Source organism: Corvus moneduloides, chromosome 8 (assembly GCF_009650955.1).
Source record: "Corvus moneduloides isolate bCorMon1 chromosome 8, bCorMon1.pri, whole genome shotgun sequence".
Taxonomy (NCBI): domain Eukaryota; kingdom Metazoa; phylum Chordata; class Aves; order Passeriformes; family Corvidae; genus Corvus; species Corvus moneduloides.
In genome coordinates, this window is record NC_045483.1 from 6,593,579 (window position 1) to 6,616,673 (window position 23,095).

The 23,095-nt window shown below is 40.0% G+C and overlaps 1 protein-coding gene across 2 annotated transcripts in view; it reads left to right on the top strand.

Annotated features, from left to right (window-relative positions):
- The first annotated feature begins 1,662 nt into the window (after nt 1-1,662).
- The window catches only part of PDZD8 (PDZ domain containing 8), a 53,499-nt gene continuing 32,066 nt past the window's right edge, over nt 1,663-23,095 (top strand). For both annotated transcript variants that reach the window (XM_032116053.1, XM_032116054.1), the window contains exons 1-2: nt 1,663-2,643; nt 19,400-19,522. In XM_032116053.1, the coding sequence (XP_031971944.1) occupies nt 1,766-2,643; nt 19,400-19,522 (1,001 nt within the window). In that variant the 5' untranslated portion in view covers nt 1,663-1,765. The remainder of the gene's footprint in view (nt 2,644-19,399; nt 19,523-23,095) is intronic.

Here is a 23,095-nt window from a genome sequence, read left to right on the forward strand (position 1 = left end):
TAAAAAACGGTGTAAAAAACAAGCTTAATCATTTATGTAACTTTTGTCTCAATTGTGGCTGCCTTTCAGAAATCATAAAACTTCCATTTCAAGACTGAAAGAAAAGACTACCCCCGACAAAGGGAAGCACCTGGAAAAACAGTGTACAGCTGACATAGTACATTCCCCAGCAGTATATACAGCTTTGATCTGGCCTTTAAATGAGTCTGCTGGATTAGAAGAACAGGGGTTTCTTTTGGATGCATGTTTATATCTTCCAGTAAAAATATGGTTATTTTCTATGACAATTTAGTAAACCAAAATAGAATACAATGGCTCTTCTAACCTCTCAAAATGTTCAAAATTACCCTTTCTGAAGAGTCACATGTTTTTCCTGCATGGTGTTGCCCTGTCTCATGTCACATTTCTTCTTTCTATCCTCACTCACTGCTTTTAAAGCGATGCTGTAATGCGCATCCTTCCTGGTCCCCAGTTTGATGGGGTGTCACTGGCCGTGCCACATGCACGGAGTACATCTGTCACCTCCCTGAAAGGGTTATGGGCAGCCTGGGCAGTGAGATCCCTCCTCTCCTCTCCTCTCCTTTCCTCTGTGATCTCATCGAAGACACCGTTTGTCCTAAAAGAAACCTCTGTCCTTGATTGTCCTACCCACAGGACAGCAGCGATCTCATGCACATCACAGGCTGAAATACCACGCAAAGCTCTCAGCTTTCTTTTCTTCGTGTTCCTTTTCTCCATAGGTTTGGTTGGGCTTTTTTTACCTCATTTATTCAATGACGACTTTTAAGCACAAGTAGATAGCTGAAGGGGCCGGAAACAGATTTATATCTTATCACCGATAATAGCAGAGCTGGATAAAATGTCATCTAGGGAGGTTTTTTTTTTTTGGTTTTTTTTAATGTGCTAAAAGCATCTCTCATCAGCAGGAAACAAAGAGGTTTCTAGGAAGTCACACAACGCCCACGAAAACAGACTTTATCTCATCGCCGCTCTCCGGAACAATTTTACCGAAACAATCCGCACCCGCCGCCGATTTTTGAAGAGGCTCAGCGTCCTTTTTCTGCCACCGCCCCCCGCTGCTCCTCGGGCGACCAAGCGCCACCAACCCCGGTCACCTTTCCGCGGGCGGCGCCGTCCCCCGCCCGTGCCCGCAGCGCCCGAACGGCGCCGGGAGAGCGGGGCGCCCACCCCGCCTGCCCTGCCCCGGACACCCCGCCCGCACCGCGACACCGGGCACGGCCCGCCGTGCAGAGGGTCCCGGGACCGTGCCCCGGCAGCAAGTCTCGGGGATGGCCAGGGAGAGGGGTCCCCGGGAGCGTTCTCAGGGAACGGGCCGTGGGAACGGGTCTCGGGAGCGAGGATCGGGAGCGCGCCCCGGGATCGCTCTCGGGAGCGAGCGCCGCCCCTCACGGCCGCGGGTGACCCCTGCACGCGCCACCGCCCCGCCCCGCCCCGCCCCGCCCACGCCGCTCCCCCCCGCGCGCACGCGCCCGCCGCGCCGTGACGCCACAGCGGTGCGCGGAGCCATGACGTCGATCGCCGATCCCGCCAATAGGAGCGCGCGGAGGCCGGGGCCGGCGCCGCTGGTTGGCTGCCGCCGCCGCCCCCGCCCCGCCCCGCCCCGCGGCCGGCGGCGGGGGGGGACCCGGATGAGGCGGCCCCTGGCGGCCGCGGCCGTTAAACGCCGGCCGGGCGCGGGCGCGACCCCCGCGATGGCGGCGGCGCGGTGAGGGCGGTGCGCCCGGGGCAGCGCGGAGGGCCGAGGATGCCGCTGCTGTACGTGATCCTGCTCTCGGCGCTGGCCGGCTGCTGCCTCACGCTCCTGCTCCAGCTCCTGCTCCTCTACAGGAAGAAGCCCGAGCCCCCCGGGGCGGACGGAGCCTACGGCGGTCTCGTCTACGCCCGCGTGGCGCCCGAGCACGGCCTCAGGGAATACCTGCAGGGCGCGGAGCCGGCCGGCGGCCCGGCGTCGGCGGAGCCAGCCCCCAGCCCGGCCCCGGCCTCTGCGCCCGCCGCCGCCCCGGGCCCCGAGCCCGGCCCCAAGCAGCAGCAGCCGGAGCCCCCTCCAGACCCGTCCTCCCGCGAGGAGACGTGCCACTTCCTCAATGCCATCTTCCTCTTCCTCTTCAGGGAGCTCAGGGACACTGCCCTGGTCAGGGACTGGGTCATCAAGAAGATCAAGGTGGAGTTCGAGGAGCTGCTCCAGGCCAAGATGACAGGGAAGGTGCTGGAGGGGCTCAGCCTCAGGGAGGTCTCTCTCGGCGATGTCCTGCCTGTCTTCAAGTCCGTGAAGCTCATCCGGCCGGTGATCTGCAATGGGGAGGGCTGTCCCGAGGAGCTGGGCTTTGAGGTAGACCTGGAGTACAATGGTGGCTTCCACTTGGCCATCGACGCTGACCTGGTGTTCGGCAAGTCGGCCTACCTCTTCGTGAAGATCTCCCGGATGATGGGGAAGCTGAAGCTGGTCTTCACGCGCCTGCCCTTCACGCACTGGTTCTTCTCTTTTATGGATGACCCCGTGATACTCTTTGAGGTGAAGTCTCAGTTTGAAGGGAGGCCCATGCCTCAGCTCACTTCCATCATAGTGAACCAGTTCAAGAAAGTAATTAAGCGCAAGCACACCTTACCCAATTATAAAATCAGGTGAGTTGTCCTGCATCCTCAGCATTACTTGGGGTGGTGTGCAGCAGAATTGCTGCTTTGCTGTTAATGGGTATTAAGCATGGTACGTTGCTTGTCTGCTGGCAGAAGCTTTCCATGAAAGGAAGGATCATTTTCCATTTATAACAGGTGGAGAAGCCATTGCACGGTGAGGTTGTGGCATGCCCTCAACTGGGTGTAACTAAGTGGCAGAATTAATGTGTATAAAAAGTTTTGGGGTCTTATTAGGTGTGTGGTAATAGGATCATGATATCCCTCTTCAGAAGAGGTAGGAGGATGTCTCCATGGAGAGTGTATGGGTTTGGGGTGTCCTCCCAAGCTTCTGCCACTGGTGAGCCACCAGGGCAAGACTTGTGGCTTATGCTTACCTATAGAGGTGAGATGATTATTACTTAATATAAGAAAGGGTAGAGTTCACTCTCTAAGGAATATTTTTGAGATCCCATGATATGGGCAGTACGCTTCTTTTCTGGTCTGCTTAATTCCTTTAGTAATTGGGGGGGAAGTCTAAAAGTTGATAAGAGAAATATTGCCACTACTGTGGTAAGTAAAACTTTGGGGGACCTTTTGTTTAATGGGTTTTTTTTTGTTTGTTTGGTTGGTTTTTTATTATAGTATGTTTTCTTTTACAAATGCACACACTGCAGCACAGACTTCATTATATAGTGAATATAATAAAATGTGCAGTGATACCTCTGTAGCAGAAGTGGCAAGAGGCATATGTGCTTTGTTTCTGTCCTCTGATATTGATATCGAATGTCTTACCACTGTTCAGGTACTGTTTCCTTTCTGTTGTGTCTTACCACTCGTAGGATGCCATGTTTCCTTTCTCTCTTGTTTGTGCTTTGTAGCTTTTGTTATGTGTTAAGTAAGGATTTCAGTTTTGTTTACCACATTCTTCTGCAATAAGCCTTTTCCCTGAAATTCGTGAGAGATGACTAACTGAAAATGCCCATTTGAATTTTGAAGTGTAATTAACCTTGTAGTGATGTAATTTTTAAAGCCTTTTCAGCTGGTTCTCCTGAAATTGAATTTATAAGAGCTCTCACGAAAGTGGATTTTTAAAATATCCAGGATTTGGATAGCCCTGTCAGGGCAATAAGTAGCTTTGTCAGGTAGTGTGGTAGTCCTTTCAAATTTTGAGGTACCAAATTGCTCTCCAGAAGAGAGTAATCCCTGGACAGCAGGGAAGATGCTGTCAAGAGCAAGTTTGCTTCCATTCTCTTACTGTTTTGTAGAGAGTGAAGCTGTAAACTGTGGAGCAGAGCCCGAAGGAGAGGCTGTGATAGCACAGTCGTGGTGCAGAGTCAGCACTCCCAGCATACCTAGAAAGAACAAATGAACTTTGCACTCCCTAGACCAGCTTTTAGGGTTCCTGTGCAACCAGTGATGATGTGTTTCTCCCCTTCAGCAGATGTAAATGGGCATCTTCACTTTGCCTCTGAGAGATGCATGGGGACAGGAAGGTGTTTTCATTATTTAGTTGGAGGTAGTAAGTTTTCCATGTGTTTCTCAAACTTTCTGCCACCAGAAAGAATGAATGAGGCATGTGTGAGGGACTGGAAGGGCAAATAAGGCAAATAAGGAAAGATGCAGAGTGCAGAGCCTGAGACAGAAATGAGAAGTGTGAGGATAGAAGGTAACTGACACTAAGAATAATACATGAAGCATAAAGAATTACAAAATGAAGAAGAATTAACTTTTAACATAAAGTGTTCTCTCTAGTTAAAGGAGTTGGGAATTTATGAGTGTTTCAGAGTAAAATGCAGTATCATAGCTGATTTCCACACTACATAGTGGCTGGTAGCCTAGTGTGTTCAGTGAAACAGTGTCCAACTCTGATATGGTGCTTTTGACCTTTACATTTTATGCCATGTACTGAACATATCATTTCAACCCCCTGTGTTGTGAAGGGGGCATTAAGGCAGGGCATTAAGGCAGGACACTAAGCTCATTGCACATGAATGGAATTGTCCTAAGAAAGGAAGACAGGGTCATTGGTGTCCCAGGTGTGTCCATAACATGGCCTTTAAAGCTTCAGGTGGGAACTTTTAACTGTCCACAGTAGCCCAAGGTTTTGTGGAATACAGACTAAAAGTACAAATTCTTCACCAGCATGTCCCAGATGAGTTTAGGCAGGTGAATGCCCAAACTTGATAACAACTGAATAGTAACAATATACTCTTAGGTGGTGGCAGAGCTGAGAGTTCAGGTGTTACTGAGAACTGGTTTGGAAAACCAAGTCCCTTGCTGATAAGACGCAAAACTTGGGGCTTTAAACAGAGTTGTAAGATTACATTGGATTTGGGGTTATGGTATGCTAATATATTTCTTAGCAAAGAATAGATACGAAAAAGTCAGGAGTTTCTCAACTGCTTAATAACCTGTTACCTTACTTAAACCTTAAAAGTTTCTCAACTACAGGGAACGTGATTATTCTCTCCTAATTTTTTCCTATTGCATATATGCCTTTAAGTACATAGTCAGTATTTGCTTCCATGTGTAGTTCAAAACCTTTTTGGTGTGTCCCTACTCTTGCTCAAGTAACTTTGTAAATAAATCTTTGAATAGCAGTGATTACAACGTTGTAAACAAAAGCACTTGGAGTGTGAGGAGTTCTCTCTTCATCTGGTTAAAAGGGGCGCTTTGCTGCTCTGTTGGCTTCCACACTGAAGCCCACAGAAGAGTTGTATCTTGTTTCAAGGTGTTAATTAGCATATAAAAATATGCCATTTTCTTTGGCTTTTGTATTAGGCCACTTCTCGAGGTTATTACTGGGTAGTGGATGGCAGATGAAGAGAACTTTTGCCAGTAGTTGATTTTGAACATCGTGTAGCTAAGTTTGTGTTACAGATCCTGGCCTCCTCTGTTATTTAGTTATAAAATACTGTATTAGAAAAATGTGTCTTCATATGTGTAGTGTCTGTTGCTACAGCCAAATTACTACACAAGTACTTTGTATTCTTTCCAGTTAGATACAAAGTTTATGCAGCAGAGCACTGATGAGTAAGATCATATTTTGTATCGTCCATTTCTAGGACTGACTTTGTGTGATCTGCATAACTGTACCTTGAAAGTAGGAAAAGGCATCTTGCATTCCTGCTGTACTCCTTAGAGTCTCTAGGGAAAGGCACTGTAGCCTAGTTAGTGCATTTAAAGTTTGTCTAGAATTTTATGCACTTTTTTTCTCCATAAAAGCAATTGTCTACTAATTGAAAAAGAAGGGATGCACTTTATGTCTAAACAAATAAGTAGCAATTTGTGTTTAACTCTTATAGCATGTAATCGCTTTTCTCTGTCTCTTTAATAAATGTGTTTGCGTCTGGCAAAACACCCTATTTTGTAGCTGCTCTACCATTGAATGGAATTGCTATCTTGTATAGTAGAATTTGAGTAAATGGATGTAAGGCTGATGGTAAAATCCAGTGAATGGTAGGCTGGGTTTTTCTTTTTTTTTTGTCATCGTTGATAAAGGATTTATGCAATTGATAATAGCAATAGTTATATTTTATAGTTAATGTGAATGTATTCGTTGTTTTGTAACAGAAATGCAAACAGCTTTTCTGCAAATATTTTGGTCTGTCAGAACAGTGTCTTGTTCAGATGTGGGGAAGATCTAATACAACTTTTTTTATTCTCTGGTATACATGAGTTCTACTGCACTTTTGGGAAACAAAATAACTGTAAGTTAATATTACTTCTTTTTTACTACTAGCTGTAATGAATAATTGCAGGTATCATTTATTTGACTCTAAATGCTCCAAACTCTATTTTGACTTGACTTAACTTTTTAAATTACCGGGTTTTTTTGTGCTAAGATACATTGACCAGTGGGTAGAGTTTGAGAATGAGCATGGAAAGCCTTGACTTCCCTGTTGGTTGGTTGTGATGTGAACTGCTGGTGTTCTGCAGTGGCCACTGACCCACTGGCTGTCTTATTGTCCCCAAATCTTTCATGCTGGCACTTTCAGAACTGTGTTCAGTCAGTCTTGCATCTGCATAGCTTGACTTGACGCTGGATTTTTCACACAGGTTTCTTTTAGTAGAGCAGGGCAGTGAATACTATCAGCAGGAAGCGGGGTTTATCTTGTGACCTGAGTTCAGCTTTTGTTTTTTCATTATACACAGTCAGTTCTTTAATGCTATAGACACTGTTCATGTTGGTTTTAACTTTATCTTGTCCTTTTAATAGTGGCTATTAAGATGGTTAACGCTAAGCTGCAGTCCCTTGCATTGCCATAGCATGTTTAGGATTTAGAGGCACAAAGTAAGGACTATTTCAGGTGTCTGTCTCCTTACTTGATGGTGCTGTTGCAGTAGTCATGGGTTCATCTGTGTTAGTTCTCTAATGAGCTGTACCTTGCTCATTAACCTTTTATTAAGCTGCTTATGGTGACAACCTTGCTATGCGCCCCCTCACCTCAAGTTTACACTGGTTGTGTGGTGTCCAGCCTGTTCTTAATAGTTGGGTGTATTTTTGCTCTTTTGCACAGCTCCTGATCTTGCTTTTAAATTTTGGAGAGGTTTGGGTTTTGGGTTCCTTCTAGGCAATAAAAACGCAGTTTGCCATAATGAAGATACAAAGCCTGGTATGTATATGTAAAGTCCTTCTTCTGCCAGAATTTAACTTCCGAGTATTTCTTAAGCAGTGATGTAAAAAAACCTGACAGCTGCTTTTTTTTTTCCTGAATGAAACATCTTGCAAGTTCATCCGTTCAGATTCTAAGCAGAGCTGGTGTTGCCTGAGCAGTGGGTCAGTTCTGTATATTTTAGAAACACTTTGTTTCTTAGTTTGTCACATTAAAAAACTCGAATATTTTGTATTGATACTAGCCTGCTTTGATAGACTATATTTGCTTTATTTTAACTTTTTATTATTATAATTTTAACATGCTACCACAGAGGGGAATAACTTTCTTTTCTTTAGAAGTATTCTCACAAAGCATTGCTTCTACCATTTCTATATTGGGTGTTTAGATTACCTCCTCTGGTCGCTTCCAACATGAATTTTCCTTAGAACTGATCATTTGCATTATATTTAGTCATGTTAGATAGTTTTATGCTTTATTTGGAAGCTGGGGCTATATTGAATTTCTCTGGGAAGAACAATTAGACTAGACTATTTTTATTTACCATTATAGAAGTCAATTTGAGAGTTACATAGTAGTTTCCTATTTTTGGCAAAACTTAAGCCTGGAAGTCATGTAAATAGCTATTGATTTGAAATGTGTTTTACAATAGAAATTACTTCATAACGAGGAAATGGAGGTATTTGAAAAACTATAAAATTTTAAGAAGTATGTATTATTCATATGATGAGGCTATATACAGGAGTACCAGAAATAATCAGAGCTTGGACTTGTGAGCATGCCTTTGCTTCAGAGACCTTTCTCTGTAGCTGCTGCAAAGGGAGAGATTTTCTTTTTGACTGGATTTCTACTGTAATTGATATGAATCTCTCTGCTAGTTAAATCTGTAAGACACTCCTGTTTGAATTTCTCATTCCTACTGGTGCTGAAAGGAGAGAAGAGTCATTTGTTGGATTTTTTTATTGTTTATTTTTTTTAAGGCCATGCCTGTTCTAGATACAAAAATCTTCCAATGTACAAAAGCATTAAGAAAGCCTCCGGGATCTGAGTCCTTTTCTGCTCTGCAAAAATTGATGGTAAAGCAGCACTGTGATTTGCAGACTGTCCCAGAGGTACTGCCCTGAATGATGCCAGCACAGACTATTCTGCTAATGGCAAAGTGGTGATAATTTGACTCAGTAGATCTGTCTGTAGGTGGTAGTTTCATGCTTGAAAGATTATCTTAGTAGTGCATGGACAAGCAGTTTTTCTTAGTCTTACAGGAATTGGATAAATGGGTCTGTAGGCAACCTGACACACAATAAACACAATCAAACCTCAGAACAGCAAATATTTTCATTTTTTTCAAGGGTGCTACATGTGTACAAGGGAGCTTTGTAGTGCGGAGCTTTTTACTGTTTTGTTTTGGGAGGCATACATAATTTCTGGAGGGTCACTAAGTACAAGTTTCTTCACATTGTATGAAATTATATGGTACAATGTATGTATGTAAATCTTATGTAGCTATCAAGTTCAAATCCGTTGGTTCTAAGGGTTTTGAAACATTTTTAGTCATCTTCCCCAGCTCCAGCACTTCATGAGTTTTCACACTGGAAGGATTTAATTCTGAAAGAATGCCGGTTTGAAACTTGTTCATTGTAAAGTCAGATTTAATGAGTGACCAGCTACATACCAGACATTTCCCAGTATACAGGTGACATTCTTTTCAGCTTAAGAGTGAGACTTTTTCTGTGGTTAGTCAACAAATCTTACATTTTCTATTCTTACCTGCAAGGGTGAGGAACTAACACATCACTGACTTGAGATGGTTTAGTGGAAAAAATTGGGAGGTATAGTCAGGGATGGAGAAAAAAATCTCAGTTGGAGGGGGAGATGGATGAAGACACAAAGGAGTAAGTGTTGGTGATTAGTATCTGCCTTTTCTTGCAGCTAGAAATCCAGTAAGCTTAATTGGTCTGACACAAAAATAGGACCTCCTTCAACTTTTCTTCCTTGCAACAATATATAAAAGACTGTGCAATAATAATGAAAAGAAAATTACCTCATTTAATCCTTTGCTGGTTTGTATTTAAAAGTTACTTGATCTTAGTCCTGCAATGAACTTTCATGTGGATAGTGAATAAAGACTGAAAAATCTGCTAAGATTTATTTAGTACTTGATGGTGTTTCCTGTTCACCAGCATTGAGACCATGTTTCTGTTCATCTGGGCTCTGATCTTGAACTGATCTGCTGCTCAGTGAAAATAAATATGGATCTTTTTATCAGTTGTCCTAATTTGTGTTGCTTTCAGTGCATATGAATAAAATATGAACTAAGCAGTAGTAGTGTTTATTTTTTGAAAGGTAACTTTTTTCAAAATATAAATCATATAGGAGTTAATCACTTTACTGAACTGTAGGCACCTAAGAAATGTCTGGGTTTTGTTCTGAGCCTGCCCGCTGAAGCAGGTAGGTGTGTTCAGGCACTGGAATTGGGCTATTCTGAACCACCTTTTACAGGCTGTATTATAATTTTTAGACTCTGTGCATAGGTAGCATGGTTAATGTTCCCTACCTGCCACACAGAACTGAACACTGGGTTTCCCTGAAGGAGATTACTTCAAGGAACAAAGATACAGAATTTACCTGTAAAGATATGTAGCTAATACATCTCTCAGTAGCTCATTTGATGTAAAAATGTAGGAGTCTTTTTTGTCTAACCTATTTATATGTATTAAATGCACAAAGCAGTTAATCTTTTATTGGCAAATGACACTTGATCAGAAAGCTCTTAAAAGCAGCCTGGGTAAGGACAGTAGGTTTTAGTGGGATAGAACAGTGCAGTGCTGGTGAAGCTCAGTCTCAAGCTGCTGGATTCACTATTGGAGCTAGTGCTCTCATGTTCTGGATTTCTGTGGGAAACTGCTTATTCTGCATTCCTGCAGAGATTGCCTAAAGTCACCCAATCTGTTCCTGTGTTTACAGTTCATGTTCCTGCTTGCTTGATTTAAAACAGTTTTAACATTTGAGTATTCTTGATATTATTTTTTCTTTATAGTCAAAGACTTTGACTCAACTTCTAGGATTAATAAGCTTTATTTTCTAAAATGAGTATGGTGAGAAATTAGCGACCCACATTAGGTTACATTAATAGATAATTTGTGTCACCCCAGTCTGCTAAAATCCCTGAATTGTGGAAGTACAAAAACCTTTGGATGATGATCTCAAACCATGCTTTCATCCAGAAAAAAGCAATAATCCAATGTGATGATGAAGACTCCTACATCACACCTGCCCAAGGCCATTAAGGTGCATCTTCTTCCCTAGGCACCCTGCCTTCTGGAAGGACTCCTACCCTTGTGCAGCCCTGGACTCTGCTGCAGGACCCAGCTGGAGCCTGGCAGAGTTTTAGACCTGTCTGTGGCCAAACACAGCTCTGCAAACTGCCAGGAGATGCTGGCCATAGCAGACAAGAAAAGAAAGAGAGGGAAAACCTTACATTTTGTGAGGTAAAAAACCCACAGAAATTGTGTTCAACCCTGAGTTGGGCTCTGGAGAGCTACTTAGTTTGGTATTTTCTTTCCCCTACAGGCTGCTCTAATTCATTTTAGCCTTAAAACTATGGGGTACAACTTACCTTCATAACATTTTAATTCCCCTGTTCAGTGCTGCTGGAGTTCAGCAGAATGGCCTGTGAGGACCAGAGTCCCCAGCCCTCTCCATTAAAGCTGTTTCATATAATGAAAAATACAGGAATTCTACTACAGCAATACAGTTCACACATTTTTGAAGGCTTACCAGATGTCATAAAGCTCTGTCTGAAATAGAGTGTGTATTACAGTGATCAGCTGATGATAGTTAATCAGACTGTTACACGTCCTCAAAGACAGTAATTAATTGCCAGATATGACTAGCATAAAATTAGATTATGATAATCACTTGGGAATTAATTTTTTGGCAATTTTTTGTTGCTTTAGCTGAAAAACTTACAGGGACACTTTGAGATGTAAATTAAAAAAAATTCTTTCTGTCCAATATTTTTAAATTATCTGTGGACATCCAATGGAAATCATAACACTTACATACTTCGTTCTGACTTTCTTAACTGTGACTTAATGCTAATCAGGATATTTTCCTGCATCAGTGTCAATGGCAACATTGTTATGAAAAATGCTCACTCAGAAGGAAATGTGTACAAATACTACAATCTACTTTTGTAATGGCATTGTGTTGTTTGCAAGTGAAATGAAGGTAGTAGTACTGGTCATAACTACTACCACATATGTAAAATGCTTTAAATTATGCTTAAATCTGTGAAAAATACCCGTCACATGTTTTATATGTAGTATCTTAAAGGTAACCCATTGTGTAGTCACTTGTGTAGTAAATGGCTTAAACCATTATTAAACCATTATTCCTGTTTGCCTAAGCTCAAATAGGAAGAGTAGAAATGGAAGATCCCAGTCTTGCACAGGGCTTCCTGGTGGTGCTTGGATCACCTCTGAATGATCTGGCTTGGTGAAGAGTTCCTAAGTAATTAACCAGGGGTTATGACTCAGAAAACTTCAACAGCTGTGTGGTTTTTTGTTGGTTTGGGTTTTTTTTTTTTAAGAATAACTGCATACTTGCTAACAAAACCTGATGCCACATGTTAGAAGAAACAAAACAAAGCCTAGTGTTTCCAAGCAAAGAAAGAGCCCAGTGAATTAAAAAGGGAGGTGGGGTGGGAACAGCAGTGTTAGTCAGTGGTATTGTTTTAAAACAATACTACAAAAACTCAGATGGTTTCTTCTTTTCCTCTGTTCCTCTGAATGAGGAGCAAATTAGAGAAAGTATTCAAATTTCTAATGAGGTTGGTAGGAAAAGGTTATACTAATTTGAGCAGCTGCTTCTATCAAATGTAATCACAAGTCCTAATTGTAACTTGCCATGAGGGATGCAGGATTTGGAAAGGGCAGGAATCCTTCCTGTTAATTAATCTTACAAACCCTTCCTGTGTTTGACTGTCAACAGTGGTGCCACAGGTCATGTCCAGACTGAGCTTCTGTGTTATTTGATCCTGTTTACTGTATGGGTCTATTAATAAAGTGCTGTGACTTGCCCTGTGGTGTCATCTTTGCTTGGGGGACAGCTGGCAAGTACATGGCCATGGTGTGTCCCTGGGTCCATGTGTGCCCTCCCCACCACTGCAGACCCTGAGCTCTCTAAAAACCAGGCCCATAATGGCTGCTGTTTACAGCTTCAGGGTGAGCTGTCAGTCACCTCAGCTTTGAAAATGGTACTACGAAGCCTGAGCTCCCAGGCAGTGAATTGGAGCATCTTCTGTCTTGTCAGAAGTGACTGGATAAATGTAGATTGAGGAGAATCTTCTGCAGTTCGAGCATTTTTAAAACTAACTGGAGGAGTGAGGATAAACCTTGGGAAGTCTCTTGCCTAGAATTCACAGTAGATACAAATGTTTTTTTCACTTTTGGTTTACAGCTGTCAGAGACTGCTTTCATCAGTGAGACAGTTGTTTTCTGTCTAAGCAGCCTGAGAGATGTCCCTTTTTTCCGCATGGATATAGGCTAGGGTTTAGAGCAGAGGATTAAAACTCTTCAGCTTAATGACTGAGTCGTGTTCAGAGCTTAGACTTCTCACAGAACATCATCTTTTTGCTATAACTGGGATTGCAGACAGGTGCTATTTGTAGAGGCTTGAGACTTCCTTATGGGAGAACATACTGCTGAAGTGAGCAAAAGCTAATGTTTGCCTAGCATCAGTCACTGGGACCAATCTCTAATCCAGCTGGCTAAAGGTAGACTTCTGGGGTGGCTTGGCTTTTATTTGCTTTTCTGTGTGTGTACTTTCTGTTTTTTGTTATTTGTTTGGCTTTTTCCTGCTGCTGTTTTCCTTGAATGCCTAAAAGCTGGTTGCTAAACCACACCTACTTCTCTTTCAGCTCTATGTGAACATAAGCACATTCTGTGTTTTCTGTCCCATTTGGAGCAAAGCCACAACAATTCAGGCTTTTTGGTTAGACAGGGAAATTTTGTCTTCATCCTGTCTGAATTACAGCAGGATTTTCATCTCTTAATTTGAATCAACAGGACCTGAAAACTCAGGGATCAAACAGGCATTGACTACATTGAGTTAACTAAGCTGTTTCAGTAGTTTTGGAATTTAGGATTTGGGAAGCTAGTGTTCTTGAAATGCAAAAAAGTATGCACGTGGTCAAGTTGATCTGGTTTGTGCTGATAAGAAAGAAGTTTTGGTAAGATTTGTTTTTTACCTGTGGCTATTTCAATCCAGGCAGTAAAACCATATTGTTAAGACTCTCCACGTTGTATTTGCAATTTCTGTCATATAAGCAAGAAAAAATCTACTGTCTTTTTTGAAGAAGTTACTAAGTTGTTTGCATTTATTCTTTTATTTGTTCTTGTGGAAGCCAAGAACAAATTGAAGTTTGAGAAGTGTCTTGTCTCGAGTGTATGATTCAAAATATACCTCAGAATTACTGAGAAGGTAGAAGACTGTAGTTTAAGAATCTGTGAAACTTCTTGGAAGAAAAAAAAGAGAGTAGTAAAATCCTTGCCTTTTTTTATTTTTCTTTTGAGGACTTGGTTGAAGGGAAGAAAAGGGCACTGTTTGTATATTGAGAACTTGTGTGTATGAGCCTCCTACATGGTGTGGCAGAATATCCTGTAAGACAGTGGGTGGATTACTAGATCTGATTTGTAGTTTACCATAACTCGTTATAGAAACCTACCATAATTTGAATTGTTAAAGTCCCCTGAGTGTGAATACTGACACAGTTCAGTAGCATTATTCCTTGAGAAATTAGTGAAAGCTGGAGAATTGCTTTTGTAAAATGTATAACAAAATCTATAAAGAAACCAGTACTGCTACTTTTTTTTTTTTTGCTCAAAGTAAGGATGAGCTCCATTTTTATATCTTCAGTGTGAAAAATGATATAAGCTGTTTACAATATAATTCCTGACAAGTATAAGTGTTAGCTGGTAAGTATTTTTAAATCTTAAGGTGATCATGTCTTTTTAGAAGTGGATTGTAATATTTTAGATTTTTTGTAGAAGTAAAACTTCATCTTAAATTACACACAGTGTAAGAATAGAGGGCTGTTTGTATCTTAAAATATCTGGTCTCAATGACTCTTTGAAATTTACACACTTTATAAGTGCCTGACTTGTGTTTCTGTGACTCAGGTGAAAAAGGCAATCTAAAAATGACTCAATTCTGTTGTGTAGTTAATTGAACCTTTTGATTACTCCCCAAACTGAAAATAAATTCAGCTGTTATTCTTTCAACAGCATTTTAGATACTAGAATCTTCAGATACGGTAGCATTTACAAAACTGAATTGGTGCTCTACTAGAATTCGAAGTAAAAATTAAGACTTGCAATGCATTTGAAGTAGTCCTATGCTGAAGATACTTGCATTTTTAGTTGATGGGTTCTTCTAAGATTAATTTTTTTTTTTTTTTGCTTCTTATTGATATTCAAATGTAACTTAAATTCCTAAACCTGAAAACGTTTGATCTTTGTCAGTAGAGTAGTGCTGGGATTCATATTGTGCAAGTGTTTAATGTGCTCTTAAACAGATGTTCAGTAATTTTAAACACTGTTTTAGATACCAAACTTACTGTATAAAACCAGAGAATAATTTAAAGCTTTTTCTATAACTTACTCTAGAAAAATATTCTTACTTCTGAGTAAAAGCTCTACGAAATCCCACCTGCTCCTGCACTTAGAAATGAAACTGTAAGACTTTCTGGTTCTCCCAAGTAGGAGATGGAGTACTGAGAGCTTTTGAATTTTGATCCTGTTTCTGTTTAGCTCTGAACAATTTATTATTGTTTTTTTTACTGTGATTGTGTATATTCTTAACTGATGCAATGAGCAGACACGGAAGCATATGGTTATCATACCAGATAAATCAATTTTTTTTAAGTTCTCAATAGATTTCCTCATGCAACTAAAAATATTGTTAAGTAGGTACTGAGGGGACCAGTTAATTTAGGTAATAGGTTAATTAAACTAAGGTATAAAAGACTTCTGTTCTCTTTTCTGTTAAAAGTTGGTTAAAGGACTACAAAGCAATCATCACAGAATAGTGAATATAAATTAAAAGCAATGTGGGTCAGACATCTTTAAAACTTAAATCACTGAATTACAGACTTGTTCCATGTAGGTGAGTTCTGCTCCCAGAACTGGCAACTGGAAGGGAGAATTCCCCCCATTCAGGGCTGAAAGCACTCAAAATGAAGAGAATAAGGTTGATTTGCTTGGGGTTTTTCTGGATACACTTTTGATCTAGACTTTGATGAGGCGGTGGTGAGAGGGAATGAGTCACTGCAGAGCAAATGAGCCACTGAAGTGACTCTGAAGTCTGGCACGAATGGAGTGTAGAAGTCCTTCAAGTGAAGGAGACACTGCCTGCAGTGGCTGGAAACATTTTTGCTGTGCTTTGTGTGTGGAAGAGCTTAGTATTGTGCTATTTTAGTGTACACCTTTAATCCTATATATTAATTGAGTAACTTTATCTTAATTACTTTCAGTGTAATCATCTGACTAATTCCTTGCATGAAGCAGAATTTTTTTGCTGTTTGTATCTTGCAATGTTTGTTAACAAACACTTGCTACTCTACAGCTTCTTTTAAATATTGCTTCTGTAGGGTTGTGGTTTTTTCACTTGCTAAAATTTCACATGAAGTTTGATTGATGGGTATTCCTCTTCATATTAATGCTAGGTTTTAGCTAGCATTTTCTTAATAGTGTGCTGTCTGAATTTCACTTTTAGACAAATAAGATGAGTTTGTGGAGGGAACTCTGGTAATTTAAAAACAAGTTGAAAAGGCACTATAAGCATTTAATATAAGGCACTTCTAAAGACTTTTCTGCAGACAGCATCCATTGCTGGCCTGCTGCAGTCCAGCCAAACAAAAGGAGAGATATGATGGCTCTGTAAGAACATGTGCCCTGCTTTTAGAAGGTGGGGAAGCTCACAGGCTTTTCCTACTTTGGGGAAAAAGATGAGAGAACTGTGCTGCCTGTCCCTGTTGAGAGCATGGATTTCCTGTGCATGGCTTTACAACATAAGGGAACCGTCCCACCCTGTTACCAGCACTCCCCATCTGGGTCTGTATTAGTTCACCAAATCCCACTGGGAAAGTCTTTCCAAATAAATAGTGTTGTCTTGCACTTCAATATTCTGACAACAGTTCGGTTCCCTAATATGTAATTGAAATCTACAGGAAATAGTTTAATTTTGGAAATGCACAAACTCTCTGTAAATTAAATAGATAAGTGCTATTATAAATTTGGAAGGCTTCAGAGTAGCTGACAAACATTAAAAATGCATTTAATATGGGATATTTAGCTCTTTGTATGTTGCTATGGAAATGGGTTATGTGTTCCTTTTTTGCTAAAGATTTTGCAAATTAGTTGTGGCGATAAGAATGTGAACATGAGTGCTTGTTGTAAATTAAACATGATGTTGAGACTGCCTTTTAATCCCATATTTGTAGGAAGTTTAACTAGTGCTGCACAAAGTCCTGCATGCACTGCGAAGTGTTTTGCATATTATTGCATATAACTGTATTGGTGTTTTAGAATTATTTTGCCTTTAATTCACTGTTGTATAAATTTGTTATTTTTTTTTTTTTTTTTCAAAATAGAAATCAAAAATATAGTAAACATTGTCTTAATCTAGCAAGGAAAATGGCTTGCTGGGGATTATTTCATTATACTGTGCTGCAGCAAAGGCTTGCAGTGTGTGCTGTACTAACACTTTGTTCTGAAGTCACTTGAGGATGATGTTTTTGGTTTGAATGTGTAGGTGGATATGTCTGCATTCTTACTGGAATCAGTTATTTTGCTCTTCTGGTTTGTTCTTTCAGTATTTAAGATAGATTTGTCCAGGTTTGTGTTCTTGCTAAATAGGCTGCAGGATGTGTGCATATGTAAGCGAAATGCCTTCAAAATACCAACACTTTTAAGTATGGTATTTGCAGAAATTGGAAGAGCTGAAGGTAGCCTATTGAATCTTCTATCTTCTTCTTTGTCATTTTTCCCTGCCAGAAGTCTTGTTTCAGTAAGTTACTGAAGCTCGGAATGGTGGTTGTGCGTTCAATACTCCCGTGAAAAACTATCTTTTTAATAGGTTTTAGGAACAGGCGTATTGGCAGTTGCTGGTACTAATTGAAAAGTAGTTTATTAGTGCTTAAAAATCCTCAAACCTACAAGTACCTATTCACTCAAAACTTGGCATTATTTTGCAGGTTGTTTGCCTAACTCTTCTGCCTAATGAAATCTGAGCTAAGCCTGTATTTTGAGGGAGTAAAATCATTCCTAGCAGGTACCATTGCATGTGCTTAAAGTGAGAAACATGAGGTGGGTCTGAGTGGGGAGGTGGCCAGGCCCTGAAGTGGTACTAAGTTCTGTAGAGTCAAAATAGTGGGGTCATCTTGGTGTTTTTTTCCTACCCTTGTGATGCTTACTATTACTTTAGTAATTCAAGAACTATAAAGGAAAACTATGAGTAAAATACCAGACCAGTCAGTACATTCACAGGGCATATTTTGACTGGGTTATTTGGGGTATACTCATAAACCTAAACCATGGCCAGAGTGATTTAATAGCCTTGTATTTGTCATGCATAAGACTTTAAAAAAAAAAGTGTTTAAAACTGAGTATTTTTATGTGACATATTTCAAAATGGTTTTCTTCATGAAGGAGTTAATGAGGGAGAAACTTGGAACCAAATTAAAGTTGAAGTTGAATTGGATTTTAGGAAAATAGCTGGAGTGTTGAGTTGTGTTTATTCACAAAGAGAACAAAAGAAATGTCTTTCTCATGGCTCTGTACGAGGCTGTTGCTCATACAGAAACAGAGCGTCTTGAATCAGAGAGCATGGAGCTCCCTCCCAAAGTGTGTGCTGACAGTTAAAGGACACTTAATTATTTATTTGAGTTTCTGAAACTCTTCAGTTCAGCTCCATGTGACTGTTTCCTGAACATATTGTGATCTCTGAATGTGACAAGCAGATGCCTCTGATGGTTGAGCAAACAGTACTTATGAAAGACTTCTTTCTTATGAAATGGCAGAGACATCCTGCAGGCTGTGCTGCTCCTCTTCTGCTATTCGTAAGTCTCCACACAAATAATCGCTGGGAGGCTGTGTCAGTGACAGAGGATGGAAACCAAAGCACAAGGCAGTGCTAGGAAATGAGAGCAATAAATAAAGACTGAAGGAAGGAATACCCTGTAGGAGGTTTTTTTTTTCAAAAACTTTAGTACAGATGCTGTGATATCTTCCTTTGTGCGAGGTTGTGGCCCTTGCAGTTGGGATTGCCTGTGTGTGTCAGCCATGTGATGAGGCTGCAGCTGTGCAGCCTCTCCTCCTCCTCCCCTCCCTCAGATAGGGGCTGACACTGGAGCACTATCACTTAAAAACCAAATTGGTATTTATAACTCAGCATTTTCTAATCCAAAAGAGAGAATTATGTGGTGAGATAGTCAGTGTTTTACACACGTTATCTTGAACATGAACTGCTTTTCCTGTGAATCACATGCTGCAGTGAGGGAGATAAAGTGTAAGGGCAAATATTTAGAATACCTGTATCTTTATTTTTATTTGAGAAAACTGGCTAAGAAGAGCAACTGAAAGTTTCTTACAAAGTGGGAGAAGACTCAATCTGTGTAACTAAAGGGAAATGTTCATTAGGGTGCACCAACAGCACTGTCATAAAAAGTTGAAGTTTTAGGGTCATAGCATATTTTCATCTTTCTATGCTGTGATGTTTATTCAGATGAACTTAAAGACCTGGGAAGATATTTACTGTAATAGGACTCTTGTATTGAATCGTATTTGCAATCATAAACATACTGTGTGATTTTTACCTGCTTCCCACTTTCTCAGAATTTCCTGTGCTAGTAAATGTAACTCAGTCTATTCCTGTGAAGCAATCATTGTTTATATTGTTCAGTCTGCTGCATTTAAAAAGCTTTGGTAGCTCCTACTCATTCCCTTTGACCAATGAATACGTAGGAATGGCAGTATTTCTCTTAAATAGTGTTAAAGATTAATTATCATCCTGTTACCTTTTTTATAATTTTGTGTGTTCATATTATTTGTGTAATTTGAATTAAGAGAAATTTATTCTGTATTTTTCAGGTTCAAGCCATTTTTTCCATTTCAAGTATTGCCATCTGAGGAATATGAAGATCGAGACCTCTGTATACAGGATTTTCTGTTGACAGAAGGTCGACTGAAAGTCACATTAATTGAATGTACAAGGTATATTTTTGTGCACTTTTGCTCATTCTTGACTAAGCAAGGACCAGTGTTTCCTCAGTTTATAGTAATTATAGCTGTAGGCCAGTTCTGATTCACAAAGTGGCGGCTTTGGTGTTGTGATTGCACTCTAATCAAGAAATGTACTTTCCTTAAACTAAAAATGAGCAAAGGAAATTGCAGTTACTTTGAGAAACTTCTGTTTTGTGTGGGTGCAAGCCTTTGCCTTTCTGAATTTTGCCTGGTTACAAGCTAATCTGTGCCTCCTCTTATTTGTTTGATTTGCCTTTCTGCCACACCAAATTAGGAGTCTCTTTCCAGGGCAATATAAATGTTGCAATTATATTACTGTATCATGTAAGCAGAGGGAAATAATTGTTTCACTCACTTGGGTAAATCCAAATCACTTTTATAAGGCATTATTTATTGTCTTTGTCTTGAACAAAATAATGGAAAGAAATAAAATCTATTTCCTTCATTCATTGAAGAGAAAATTACTCTCTTCAAAGCTGGAGAGAAGGTGTGTGGGCTCTTGGTTTGTTGGGGGGTTTTTTGTCAGGCCTCTTGGTTTATGTTAGATTTTATCCAAGTAGTGCTAAGGCTTTGATCTAGTCATGTGCAGTTCTGTTCTTTATGAACTAAACTGCTTTGCAGCAAGACCTTTTTTTTTACCTGTTCTTTTCATTGCTTGCATTCCCATGTCAACTCCTCTTGGCACTTTCTTTCTGTAGCATTGTACAACCACTTGAGCTGTATTTGCTGTACTAGTGTGGTTTATCAGCGCTGAGGATTTCTTGCTTCTAAGGGTTCTGTGGTGACAACAGTGGTTATATTTTTGTGATAGAATTCCTGCTTACCTATCTCCCTATCTTTGTGATGTTTTCTGTGGATAATCCAAGGATCCCAAAATGTCTGTCTTGAGTTCCTTGTCCACTAGGAGCATTTCCCCCTTTGCCTGTACTGAGTAAGGGAACTCTGATCTCTCTTCATAGCAGTTCTCCAATTTCAGCCCAGTGGTGCATTTCTTTTTATCATAAGAGCCAAAATGACCAATCTTGCACTGTGTGCAGTTATTCTTGGTTTGGAAAGTAATCTTTTAAATGTTGTCTTTCCTGAATCTGAAACACTGTGCAGCATCAACTCTTGAGTTTCTTTGCACTGAGAACCCAGATTGCTCAGTCTGACATCATCATCTGACCTCTCAGTATTTTCAGCTGTCACAGATGCTTATCAGATGGCTGGGAGAGGATGCAGTTGCTGATTTGTCAGGTCTGGCATAATCCAAGTGTTTTATGCAGCTTGGGCTTTCTCAACACACCCTTCTCAGCCAAGATGTCTGACTGTTGGACCCACAGTAATTCCTCAGATCTTCCAGTTGCCCCATTCTTTTTTTTGAACAGAACAACTACAACTGCTGTCCATAGGGTCTCTCAGTGAGTAAGTACTCTTGCTTTGCATCTGAAGGTATTGATGAGGTAGAAAGAGAAATAGGGAATTTTGGTAGTGAAAGAAGAAACATACAATATATATAAAAGTAACAGTGATCAAATTTCCCTTTTCCACCAGCCCTCTGTGAGTGGTGTGAAGTTGGCTGGGCCAATTCCCAGTACAGCACTTTGTGCTGACATCCAGGGCTATTGCACTTTTATCTGCCACAGAGGCCTGATCATTTTTCATTCTTTCATTCTCATTCCAGAATGAAAGATCACTTTAATTTCTGTGTGGTTTTCAATTTTGCTCAGTGCCCCAGAAGGTTTTATATTTTCTCAGTACAGTAGATGATCTTTGACTTCTGTACAGAGTTTGGAGTAGAATTCTTCCATCTAGTCAGGTAATGGAGTTCTGCTGCTTCTCCTGTTTGAGTCTGGACATCAGTGGTGAAACTATAGTGGTAAAACATTTAGCAAACTTTTTCTATGTTATAAATAGCCTGTTTAATTAAATTATGCTCTTCACATGACCAAATACTTGCACTTTTTGCGCTAATTGCAGGCTTGACCATAGCAATTTTCTGCTGTCATGTTTCTTGCTGTTGAAAGAAAAATTAAATTTTGCACATCTTTTAAATCAATGAAAGGATGGGAATTTTGGTGTAAATGAAAGGAGTACGTTTTGCTAGTTTTTATCTGACCTGTACGAAAACCTCAAATTTCTGTCAGTGTGATGCCCTCACAGAACTTAATTGTTGCAAAAACGCTGTTATCTGTCATTTTCTTCAAACTTTGAAGAAAAAGGGAAAAACAAAGCAGCATTCTGCTAAATTTTGAGTTGTTTGTTGTTTTCTTTTTAAAGAGACACTATGAAGAAAGTAACAAAGCCTATAAACTCTGATTATATTAGGTGAGAATACGCTTCCAAAACTGTGCCATAAAGTGGGCACTTTTCAATCTGTAGGATATAGATATCTCTTTAATATATAGTTATATATAATCATGTCAGTCTTTATGTGCAGCCATCTTACAGGGTACAGCACCTTTGTTTGCATATTAATGGAGATATTGTTCAAACAAAAATTTTCTTAGTGTAGCAGTAGTTAAAATTTTCCCTCTGTCTTTCTGAAATTGCAAACTGAGCTCCAAAGTCCAGCATGAAGAGCTCTTCAAAATTTTAATATGTAGTTGGGCTGTCTTGTGATATATTTCTTCACCTTTCACCAGGTTAACAGGTGCTGTTGACCTGCTGTAAGGTGAAATCTCAATATGGCTCTTTGTTTTCCTTGTGACTTTCATGTTACAGTTCTAGCTAAAAATTGTTGTATTCCTGTTTTGACCTATCTCATGTGCTTGTTTTTCTATCTAGTATAGCTAAATAGCTTCTGTGCTGATATTTTGGAGGGACCATAAGTACCCCTGAAAAATTCCCCAGGAGTGTGTCTAAGTGATCAAAAGCAAGCTTGAGAGCTGTCACAGTCACAAAGGTGTTTTTCTGGGTCGGCTTAATTTTACCAGTTCTAATTATTGGTGAAAGTTGTCTTCAATAGCTTTACTTAATTTTCAAAGTATGTTTACTACAAATCTCCACATCTGAAAGAAGAGGTGTTTTTTTGATTATAAATATTTAACCTAGAAATATTATTTAACAATGTCAAGATAAACAGAGAAAATGGACATGTTTTTCTGACAGCTTTTGTCTGTATCATCTGAAGAGCTGTGTAACACATCACAGTCACAAATAAGATACTTTGGATGAAAACTTAGAAACTGTTCTTGTCAAATGTATATAGAAGGTTGAGGGGGAATTATAATCTAACAGCTTTTTTGAATGGCTAAGGTTTGTTTGAAGTTTTTATTCCAAAATATTTATCTGCTTCCAGCTACTGTGAGATAAGCTGTGAACAACTTGATTGTTGTTCTATAGCCTAAAGTTTATAGTCTGGGTTTTTTTCCTTTTCTAGTACTGATATCAGTCTGAAAAGCTTTGTAGCCTTCTGGAATAGGGTATCATGCATGAAGAACCACTCTTTCATTTGTTATAAATGTTACAAAAATCACAGATAAGAGGATCCCAGTTTAGTGAAATACAAATATAAGCAGTAGTAAACGGTGACTTTAATCTACGTAAGAACTCTCTTAAACC